At 39.9% G+C, this 10976-nt stretch overlaps 2 protein-coding genes across 2 annotated transcripts; both read left to right on the forward strand.

The window, feature by feature from the left end:
- The first annotated feature begins 715 nt into the window (after nucleotides 1-715).
- LOC106713005 (inositol oxygenase) lies at nucleotides 716-2634 on the forward strand. The gene is made up of 6 exons (XM_045683128.1): nucleotides 716-807; nucleotides 1087-1261; nucleotides 1348-1693; nucleotides 1798-1932; nucleotides 2296-2391; nucleotides 2498-2634. Exons 1-6 carry the CDS (start codon nucleotides 793-795, stop codon nucleotides 2604-2606), a joined length of 876 nt encoding a protein of 291 aa, XP_045539084.1. The 5' UTR covers nucleotides 716-792; the 3' UTR covers nucleotides 2607-2634.
- A 6098-nt stretch (nucleotides 2635-8732) lies between these two features.
- On the forward strand, nucleotides 8733-10905 carry LOC123722181 (inositol oxygenase-like). Its single transcript, XM_045683127.1, has 6 exons — nucleotides 8733-8828; nucleotides 9536-9713; nucleotides 9800-10145; nucleotides 10250-10384; nucleotides 10497-10592; nucleotides 10701-10905. The coding sequence occupies exons 1-6, from the start codon at nucleotides 8814-8816 to the stop codon at nucleotides 10807-10809; spliced, it is 879 nt and encodes a 292-aa protein (XP_045539083.1). The 5' UTR covers nucleotides 8733-8813; the 3' UTR covers nucleotides 10810-10905.
- The last annotated feature ends 71 nt before the right edge of the window (nucleotides 10906-10976 follow it).

Consider the following 10976-nt stretch of genomic DNA (forward strand, 5'->3'; position numbering starts at 1 on the left):
GCTTTACGTAATGATTATTTTAAGTTTTATCTTTACAAACATATTATTATTGATAACTCTTCTGTATGCTGGCAGTAAAAATATAGGAAGGGTTTATTGATTTTTTTTGCCTGGGATAGATGGCGCTGCCTGGTTCTAGTTTTTTTAAATTCTGATAGTTAACTGAACAGATGTTTTTCATTATTTTTAATGTAGATTCCAAAGAGATAATATCCATATAATGTAGTATTGTACTCTTTGATGTAGTGCAATAAAGAATGCCGTTCTATTCGAGCGTTTGATAATTCAGATAATCAACAACAATCGAGGTGTTTTATCTCTGATTATGATGTATTGTTTATACTGCAGGGTGTTATTCTCATCGCGTGCAATTAAGTGCGCTCATTAGCGTCAATTACAAAGGTGCACGTGCTGCTAGGTTCTGTCTGTTACCAGTCACCACTTCAAGCCGCTTTATTAAGTCACGATGTTTCTAAACTCTTCTATTCAATAATCCCTCTATTGGATTGTGTCGCAAATGTAGTGTACATACAAACTGACAATAACGTAATGCATTAAGTCTCTGATGCGCTGAGTAATCAAGCTATGTAACTATACCACCCTGTGAATGTAACATCCTTCGATAACATTGTCAAATCAAACATCGCGGAATTACTGTAATCCGTCGGATAGAATAAATCCATATTTATCTAAACCGCAATATAGATGCGATGTAAAGACTGCAGCTTGTATAAAACGCGAGATGAGGCGACGAAGCACTACACTGGAGCTGCCGGAAGTCTTGCGTAAACGATGTGTGCTCAAGTTGTGAGTATTATTACTTACCCAACGTACGAAATATAGTTTAAGTTATGAATTTAGAAGGAGGCGTAGTTGACAACCGAGCGAGCATCGAGAGAACACTTATTTGTCAACATCCATAACCATTTAAAATGCAGGTACGAAGCTGGAGATGAGGAGTAGATGAAGTACTTATAAAAGCATGGAAAGAGGTAATGTTGACTGTGAGGTCAATCACACTTCTATTATTCGATGTTCCCGATGTTTTCGATTAGACGTGGTAATTAACTTCGGTACAATACATAGGGCAAGGTCCCGCTGACTGACCCGTCGCTGCTTCTGCGGCCGGAGAAGGTGTACGATGACAAGCCGCTGACGGCCTTCCGGGACTACTCCGTCGACGACGAGGACCCTATCAAGCAGCGCGTGCGCAGGACGTACTACACCATGCACACACACACCACCGTCGACTTTGTCAAAGGTGAGTCTTGCCGCCCCATGGCCAGGTCGGCTGCGAATAGAGCAAGTCCTGATGCAACTGAAACCGTCCGCTTATTTCTCTTGCAGGCAAGATGGAGAAGTGGCTCAAATTCAACCACTTCAAGTCGACGATAAAGGACGCGCTGATCCGACTGAACGAACTGGTGGACGAGTCGGACCCCGACACCGACCTTCCTAACATCGTGCACGCGTTCCAGACCGCGGAGCGCATTCGCCAGGACTACCCCGAGGACGACTGGTTCCACCTCACGGGGCTCATCCACGATCTGGGCAAGGTGATGGCCTTTTACGGCGAGCCGCAGTGGTGCGTCGTGGGCGATACCTTCCCCGTGGGTTGCAAGTGGGGGCCCAGCATCGTCTACGGCGACGATAGCTTCAAGGATAACCCCGACACCTACAACCCCAAGTACAAGTACGTTTAACTTGCATTCTCCTCGTTTCAGTCCGTCACAGTTATCCCTTCAGCAACATATTTCCTAACCTCTGCGTATCTTGTCTGTTCCCGGCGCGGCGCAGCACGGAGTACGGCATGTACGAGCCACAGTGCGGCATCGAGCGGCTGATGATGTCGTGGGGGCACGACGAGTACCTCTACCGTGTCCTCGTACACAACCGCGCGCGTCTGCCGCGCCGCGCCCTCTTCATGATCAGGTCGCACTTTCACACGCATTCGTATCACTACTCTCAGTTCCTACTAAAGTACATGATAAACGCAACTGACGATTAACAATTAATCATAATTAATTATTAATAATATTTGTTAATAGTTAATTACAACTAAGTATTTAAATTGAAATAAATGATTTAATAGTATTCTAGTTAGTTGCAATTTTAAATAGAACAAATTTCCAAGTTAATAAAGAAAATATAATAATTTAATGTGTGGTTGTCGCCATTCATTACGTTTATTGAAATAATGTATTTATTAGAAAAATTATAACATATTTATCGAATGAACTTGGTACAGTTGCTAGTAATGCCATGTACAGTGTAGTACGAATATTCTATATGCAGGTACCACTCGTTCTATCCGTGGCACGCGGGCGGAGACTACAAGCACCTCATCACCGCACAGGACGACCACATCCTGCAAGCCGTGCTCGAGTTCAAGTTAGTCAGCACACCTCGCATTGTGGTTACATGCCGCTGTTTATCTTACCTCTATACTCCGACTTAGGCTTTTAATGTATTGTGTTGTAAAAATGTCCCGTTACAGTAAATACGACCTATACACGAAGAGTGCGGCGGTGCCTGACGTCGAGGCGCTGTGGCCGTACTACGAGCGACTCATCGACAAGTACATTCCCGGAGAGCTCGAGTGGTGACCATATGGGGGTCAATAAAGATCTAATGGAAACGATGTTGTCTTATTACTTCAATCAATAAAGTATAAAAATAAAACGAAAAGGAAAAATTATCTCTTGAAAACAATACAAACTAAACAGATATTATTTTACCACGTCTTTATGTGTTTGTGTGTATGTATGTATGTATGTATGTGCATATACAACATAATACACACAATAAGTAATGAGATAAATTTTATATATAAAACATTAAGTTATGTATGAATATTGATAAACAAAAATTCACAATATACATATATAATGATATGGACCGCTGTCGCTGTCGCCGATTAGTTTAATAACTATGTAATATAGTATTGGATTAATTATGAAAGAAATTAAGTGATATTTATCTGGAGGCGTAGCGGTGCCCCCGTCGAGAAGAACACGGATAACGAAACATATTTATCGCGAAGCCACTCAGTACCATTTTGACACCCTTGTAACTTTGTTTATGTTTAGTAGCAGTAAGTTGCAAAGATGTAGAAACTATGCTAGCTGTTCTATCTTTCCTGAACACCGCATGAGGCATTCAAAGCGTAATATGATATTTGGCGATGACTGTCAAACATAATTACACCTCTGTCCAATTACCATTTAGAGGTAAGGTGTTTTGAGTCGGAACACAGCTCGCGATGCTGCAGCCAGCACGAGACGCTGCAGCTGTGCGAGCTAACGACAACTTCCTCACGTGCCCGCCTCTCATTCAGCGACAATTGAAACCATTTGCCATCATATAAATCATAACAAATAAAAGGAGTTTAGCTATTTATAGACTTACACAGTCGAATATATATTCGTGTCTAAATCAAACTAAAAATTTGTTCAAGCTATGGAGCTGGTACTTCGCACATTTTTAACATATCCCTCAATGAACTAGATAAAATTAAGTTAACCGAAGAAACGTATTATTATATGCCTCAGGAAAACATACAGCATTGCTTATGAAGACGCATTGTATACTTAGCTTAAATTTCGCGGTCTTTCGCCGTTGACAGTTGGTATCAGCTACGGTTGGTACTACCTGTTCTGTTGCTATTTCACTCGCCAGCCAGGACGAGGCAGCCGATGCCATTTGCGGAGCTCATAGCGTTGTGTACTTTCGTACAAGGTGGTCGTCACTGTACTCAGTAATAACAAATGTTTAATAGCTAAACATTTACTAGTGTCGAAGTTCATAATTCGAATAAAGCATTCTAAAAGCTCTTTCTATTGCTTAAGAGAGTTTAAAATTTCGAAATAGTCCAAAAAGGTAGTAATGGAGCCGTAGAAGAAACCACCGCCGAGATGTCGGGTAAATATTTTACGCCCGCATACAGCATAAGAAGATTCTTCGTGGCAGAGCAGCTCATCCAACAGCGATATAAAAGAAGAGGGGGGCCGACACACAAAACGCAACCAATCGGACCACCCTCACATCGATGTATCTAAACCCAGGTTAGTGGGTAGTCCTTATATGAACATAATGCTCTAATAATTTGCACGTAACAAGGGCGCAAATAGCACTAACGTTTTCTAATAAACACAGCCTCAGTCCTAAAAGAACTCTTAGATATTTTGGATTAAATTAAGCGTGAATCGGCAGACGAGGAACGCTTCGATAGATTTAAATTTATTGAAATTTAATTTGTTTACCTAGTAGGTAACTAGTACGTCACTTCTTCCTTAGTACAACGTAATTACCAACAAATTACCACATTAATGAATATGTTAACTGTCCGGGACCTTTTTGTACCTAAAAAGTAAAAGAGTAATACTATTTTGTTCCTTTCATCCTTATGTTTTGGCAGAACTTATGTTCATATCGCTCGGACAACAATAACAAAGAAACAAGACGCACATGTAGGTCGTTACATTAGAATTTACATTACTAACTAATTAAAAATGGCTTTACTCATGTAGGATTATTTACATTTACATTGAATTCGTTAATAGCACATCCAAAATGGTTAAACAATACCACAAATAAATCTAAGTACCTACGAAAACTTAAAAAAAAAAAAAAAAAAATAGCGGACCGTGGGCCGTGAGTCACTGCTGTATATGTTGGCTGAACTATTTTAACAATTTGTTTTCAATTAAATTCAAGCGAACCTTGACCAAGGTGCAAAACACTAAATTCCGTAACATGCGTGGTCGCGGTGACCTAGCGTGAGTAGGTATGTCGTGCTAGTCTACCTAGACGACTTCCTTCCGGCCTGTAACGTAGGTGCATCACACCAGCTTTGCGGAGTATTAACTACTAATCGCCGAATTGGCGCAGCCGGGTTGGCGCCAGCGCCTGATCTGTTCTTTCCTGTAACACGCTTTTTCGCGGAGACCTAGCGTGAGTAGGAATGTCGTGCTAGTCTACCTAGACGACTTCTTTCCGGCCTATCTGTTCTTTTCCGTAACATGCTTGGTCGCGGAGACCTTGCATGAGGAGGTATATCGTGCTAGTCTAACTGGACGACTACCTTCTGGTCTATAACGACCCATACAAGTTATGTCTCAGACCGCGGAGGTTGTGTGGCACTTGTATAACCTCAACTGACGCAGCAACCATCAAATCGGTAACTAACATCGACAAAACACTTATCAAGAAGCAAGAGACAAAGATAAACTATCGCTGCTAATGAACAGTAACCTAGAAGAGATGCAGATATGTTTTACCTGCTTAATTGTTACCTGAGGCCAATTAAACCTTAATAGAGAAGATTATTTTACCAGAAAAAGACATAGATAAGTCAAATGGCTGTTAGCAATAGTTGCAAAATTAGTTTGGAGCCTATCTACTACAAAAGCGTTGGATATTTCATGCTACTTTGTGAGCACTCCTTTGGAACACTCAGCACCTCTTTTTCGCAGTCTTCTAACAACATACACATCGTAACAAGTTCAAATTCTCAATAATAATTGTAATTGTGTAATTGCCCAACAACGGATATTTATGATTATTGAAAGTTATTCATGACTTAAAGCATCATTGATCAATCAAATCAAAATCAAAAATCAATGATCAATGAGTCATCATTACATACTAACCAGACTTGGTTAATTTTTAAGCCGCAAAATCGTCTGTATTCCTTTGACATTGTATACCGTCCAAGCATTATTAACGTTATTGTTTTTCTAAGAAAGAAAGCTATAACTATGATAATCATCGAATCTTTTCTTTTAATACCTATGGTACATTGCATATTGCACATTTTATTATATACTAGCTTTTACCCGCGACTCCGTCCGCGCGGTATAAAAAAAAAATATATATATATATATATATATATATATATATATATATAAAACGGGGTAAAAAATTATCCTATGTCCGTTTCCTGGTTCTAAGCTACCTGCCCACCAATTTTCAGTCAAATCGATTCAGCCGTTCTTGAGTTATAAATAGTGTAACTAACGCGACTTTCTTTTATATATATAGATAAATATAAGATATAGATTAAAGTTTAAAGTGACATAATATATTGAATCCAATTATACAAAACCTAATTACACTTAATTTAAATAAAATATGAAAACTAAAATATGTCATTAAAAGGTGTCCCTTCAGGCAAGGTTCCAAAGATACTGGCATACATACATATTACATTGGACATAGCTTTTAAGGTATAAAGTTATTGGATTATAGAAGTAGTTGTCATTTCTTGAGAACAAATATCACATATTACATCATGATTCAATGATAATATTTTATAATTAACCAAAAGAGGCTTTGGTCATTATGGAAGATATTGAACATAGCAGTTATGAAAAGTATGAATTGAAGTGAAAATAAAATAGATGATAGAGGATGATAAAGGAAGCAAATGACTAGAACATGTTAACCAACATTGATTTCTCAATTTATTATAAAAAGAGTTCAGAAAACAGATTGCCGTTAAATGCACTTAGTAGCGTACCATTTCAAGCTTAAGATTTTTTTTTTATATGAGAAAATTCCACAAATAAGGTATATCTTATAGTGATGAAGGAGCATCCTGCTACATATAACCATTCTTAATGAAAAATAAATGTTTTCTATAAAAATCCTTATAGTGCCTTAACTCAAAAGATTACAATTGAGATATATACTGCTACACTATAGTAAACATGGAGGATATGTAAAAATGTATGAAGAAGAAAGATATGTAGTGAAGAGAGATAAGAAAGACAACAATATGTATGAACAAAGAGAATAATAAAGTTAAAAAAGGAAGTTTTGTTTTGGAAAGCTTAAATCAATTCAGATATAAATCAAGTATGGAATAAATGAAGTTGACGTGCAATCTTGTTTATAAGTTGTATATATATTTAAAATACTTTACAGCAGCAGCAGCAGCATGGGCCCGAACCCTAACGCACCGAAACCCATTTCAGTGACTGGCTTCATTTGACTCCAACGGTATTTTCTTATTTACAACATACTATCATCTTCTTGCCACATCCAGGATGGTATGAGGAGGCCTCAACTAACGAATATATTCAACCATGTGCTGCGACTGTCATAAACAGTCAATGACAATACCAATACCTTGGAGAATACAGCGTTTCACCTGCTTCGGGAGATGAGTTCAGTTTAACACTAACAAAAAACACTTTGTTACTTATTGATATTCGATGTTCTGCTGACAACGGAGAGAACATTTTGCTGTTATAAACTATCAGCCTTCGAATTAAACACTGATATTGACGTCAACAGCAAGCTGTATGAAATCTTTCTTTACACTGTGCTAAAAGTACATTATGTCACTCCATGTCAAATTCTGATAGGGCTACAATGAATCATTCAAACAAGTTTTTAAAGCCATTCTAGTTAGATTAGTCTATTTATTTGAATTTGGATCCAATCTAATAATTTGAATCGCATTCTTGCACTGACCATCTATCTAGATTCGAATCTAGAATTTAGAACTGATACTTGGTTCTGACCACTATAAGACATTGTTCAAGGTTTGTTGTATGATTATCTTATTTTTTTTTTCTTGTGTGTTTCTGAATGAATTTTTTACCACTGTGCAACACGAATAAAGACGCATCACATAGTCAATCAATGGATCTTCAGAAACATCATTTCAAACGACAGTTTAACAATTGAAATTCTATCTAGGACTTCCTCAGTCACAATAGTCTTTAAAGAGAAATCCATCAGGAAAATAGTAATTTAACAAGACCCGACCTTAATGGTTAGGTTCTAAACGATTATAACAATATAGACTTAAGCTATCTGACCCGGTGGTCATAAGTAAAACTGGAATGGGATGGCTCACTAGCTCCCTTACTTTGTACCATTTCCTGTATCTGTGTCGTGGCTCGATGTAGGTTTTACATATATCAGTTTCCAATCAAGACTTTAAGTTATGTAGGTGGTATTTTTTTATGTATAAATTAATTTTAACTCCTACTCAGATATGTAATTTTTTTTTTTTCAGTTGTAACGTGTTCATTAAGCTGTTTTTTTTTTAGATGCAATTAATCATCATAGCGTTGTGTTTTACGTGTATTTCACCAGCAGATAACAAACACATCGTCTTCATAAGCAATGCTGTATGTTTTCCTGAGGCATATAATATGACGGTTTTACATTACAATAAAACCGATATTATGTGCCGAGAAAACATACAGCATTGCCAGAAGTTCTTCCTGGTGAAGACGACTATGAGCTCCGCAAATGGCATCGGCTGCCTCGTCCTGGCTGGCGAGTGAAATAGCAACAGAACAGGTAGTACCAACCGTAGCTGATACCAACTGTCAACGGCGAAAGACCGCGAAATTTAAGCTAAGTATACAATGCGTCTTCATAAGCAATGCTGTATGTTTTCTCGGCACATAATATCGGTTTTATTGTAATGTAAAACCGTCATATTATTGTATAAAGATCTTTGGACATAAAACTCTTCCTAGTCGCCTACGGTGATTTGAAAGGAAAAAAATCGTTGAATACTCGTTGATGAATGACGTTGATCGCTCTGTGAGGGCAGATGACATTGGATGAGACCAAGGTGCGAGGGATAACGCAGATAAGATCAAGCCGGTGGAAGTTGAGATGACAATCTGTTGTTTATGGCCGTGAGCTTGGCGAAGTAGGCGGTCTATCTGCGCTCACCGATAACTCTTGCCCCGCGGTTCCATTAGCGCGCACATTTAAGCCGGGGGCGCGACTCCCGCGCACCAGTTCGTGTCCTATCCTCAGAGAATAAACTGACTACGACCACCATGAAAGTCAAACCGGTAAGTTCGCTTTGACAATACCGGCCGCTTTTTTAAACAAGTCAGAACACAAATTGCGCATTTTGCATTTCTACGATATCAATCATTAAGTCGTCTCTCTCATTATCTTTGTAAAGTGTACGTTATCTCTATTAAGAGTATTTCAACTCAAAAGTGTAACCAGAAAATGTTCATCAGTCGGGAGAAATGTTGACGAGTGTGGGCGCGGCCGCGGCGGTCGGAATTAACACTGCTGTGAAATCACATCCACAAGTACTCGTAGTTCAGTTTATGTATAATAGTTACATATGAGTGTACAGTATGTATTGTACAGTCAGATGCACGTGAATAAAGTACATTGAGGTCTATAAATACTAGTGGCACGTCCGCCAGAGTCGCGTGACGCTAACTAAAGCCACGCGACTGACCTCACGTGCGGCCACACAAACACGCATCTTTTAAATTGTTACTTAGATTTAGCAATAAAATGTGCAATTAACTAATTAATAAAGACATCATTAAGTAGGAAAAAGTAACTAATACAGAAAGTAACTAAATAATTAGATCTAATATAATACGTACTATGTAATATAAATACAACATTTAAAGCGAAGAATGACTTACATAATCATTGGAAGGTAGTGGAAGTTGAATTAGGTTACGCTATAGTAATATTTGTTCATGGTGACACTGGGTTTTTTAATCTGAAATCAATGGTGTTTTTGAAGGAAACCTCCGTGGGCATGATCGACCCGTCGCTACTTCTGCGGCCGGAGAAGGTGTACGATGACAAGCCGGTGACTGCTTTCCGGGACTACTCCGTGGACGACGAGGACCCTATCAAGCAGCGCGTGCGCAGGACGTACTACACCATGCACACACACACCACCGTCGACTTTGTCAAAGGTGAGTCTTGCCGCCGCATGGCCAGGTCGGCTGCGGCCAGAGCAAGCCCTGATGAAACTGAAGCCGTCCACTTATTTCTCTTGCAGGCAAGATGGAGAAGTGGCTCAAGTTCAACCACTTCAAGTCGACGATAAAGGACGCGCTGATCCGACTGAACGAACTGGTGGACGAGTCGGACCCCGACACCGACCTTCCTAACATCGTGCACGCGTTCCAGACCGCAGAGCGCATCCGCCAGGACCACCCCGAGGACGACTGGTTCCACCTCACGGGGCTCATCCACGATCTGGGCAAGGTGATGGCCTTTTACGGCGAGCCGCAGTGGTGTGTCGTGGGCGATACCTTCCCCGTGGGTTGCAAGTGGGGGCCCAGCATCGTCTACGGCGACGATAGCTTCAAGGATAACCCCGACACCTATAACCCCAAGTACAAGTACGCTTATCTTGCATTCTCCTCGTTTCAGTCCGTCACAGTTATCCCTTCAGCAACATATTTCCTAACCTCTGCGTATCTTGTCTGTTCCCGGCGCGGCGCAGCACGGAGTACGGCATGTACGAGCCTCAGTGCGGCATCGAGCGGCTGATGATGTCGTGGGGGCACGACGAGTACCTCTACCGCGTCCTACTACACAACAAGTCTACGCTGCCTAAGGAGGCGCTCTACATGATCAGGTACGATATCTCCTTACACTCACAAATGCACATTAGAGCTGGCCACTGCGACTTCGAAAATGTTGTCTTATGTATTATTTATATGCAGCAAGACATATTGACCTCTGCGCAGGTACCACTCGTTCTACCCGTGGCACGCGGGCGGCGACTATCAGCACCTCATCACTGAGAAAGACGACTACATCAAAGAAGCTGTGCTGAAGTTCAAGTGAGTTACTGAGGTTTAAGAATAAATCGAATTACGTAAATTAATAAAAATTAGAACCGTCTTGATTGAATCCTATTAGTGTTTCTTAGCAATTTAAATTGTTTCCAGTCAATATGACTTGTACACGAAGAGCGCGGGCATCCCCGACATCGAGGCGCTGTGGCCATACTACGAGGGTCTCATCGACAAGTACATTCCCGGCGAGCTCGAGTGGTAGACATCTGCTCACGTCTGACTAACACGACCTGTCTTTGTCTGTTTTATATGATAATATTTGTAAATACTATGTTGTAAAATAACACTTGATCGTTTATACACGATATTGTAATAGATTATATTTTCGTTTGAATTAAGGTTAAGTTTATGTACAAACATTCGATTTAC

Source organism: Papilio machaon, chromosome 21, assembly GCF_912999745.1.
Source record: "Papilio machaon chromosome 21, ilPapMach1.1, whole genome shotgun sequence".
Classification (NCBI taxonomy): Eukaryota; Metazoa; Arthropoda; class Insecta; order Lepidoptera; family Papilionidae; genus Papilio; species Papilio machaon.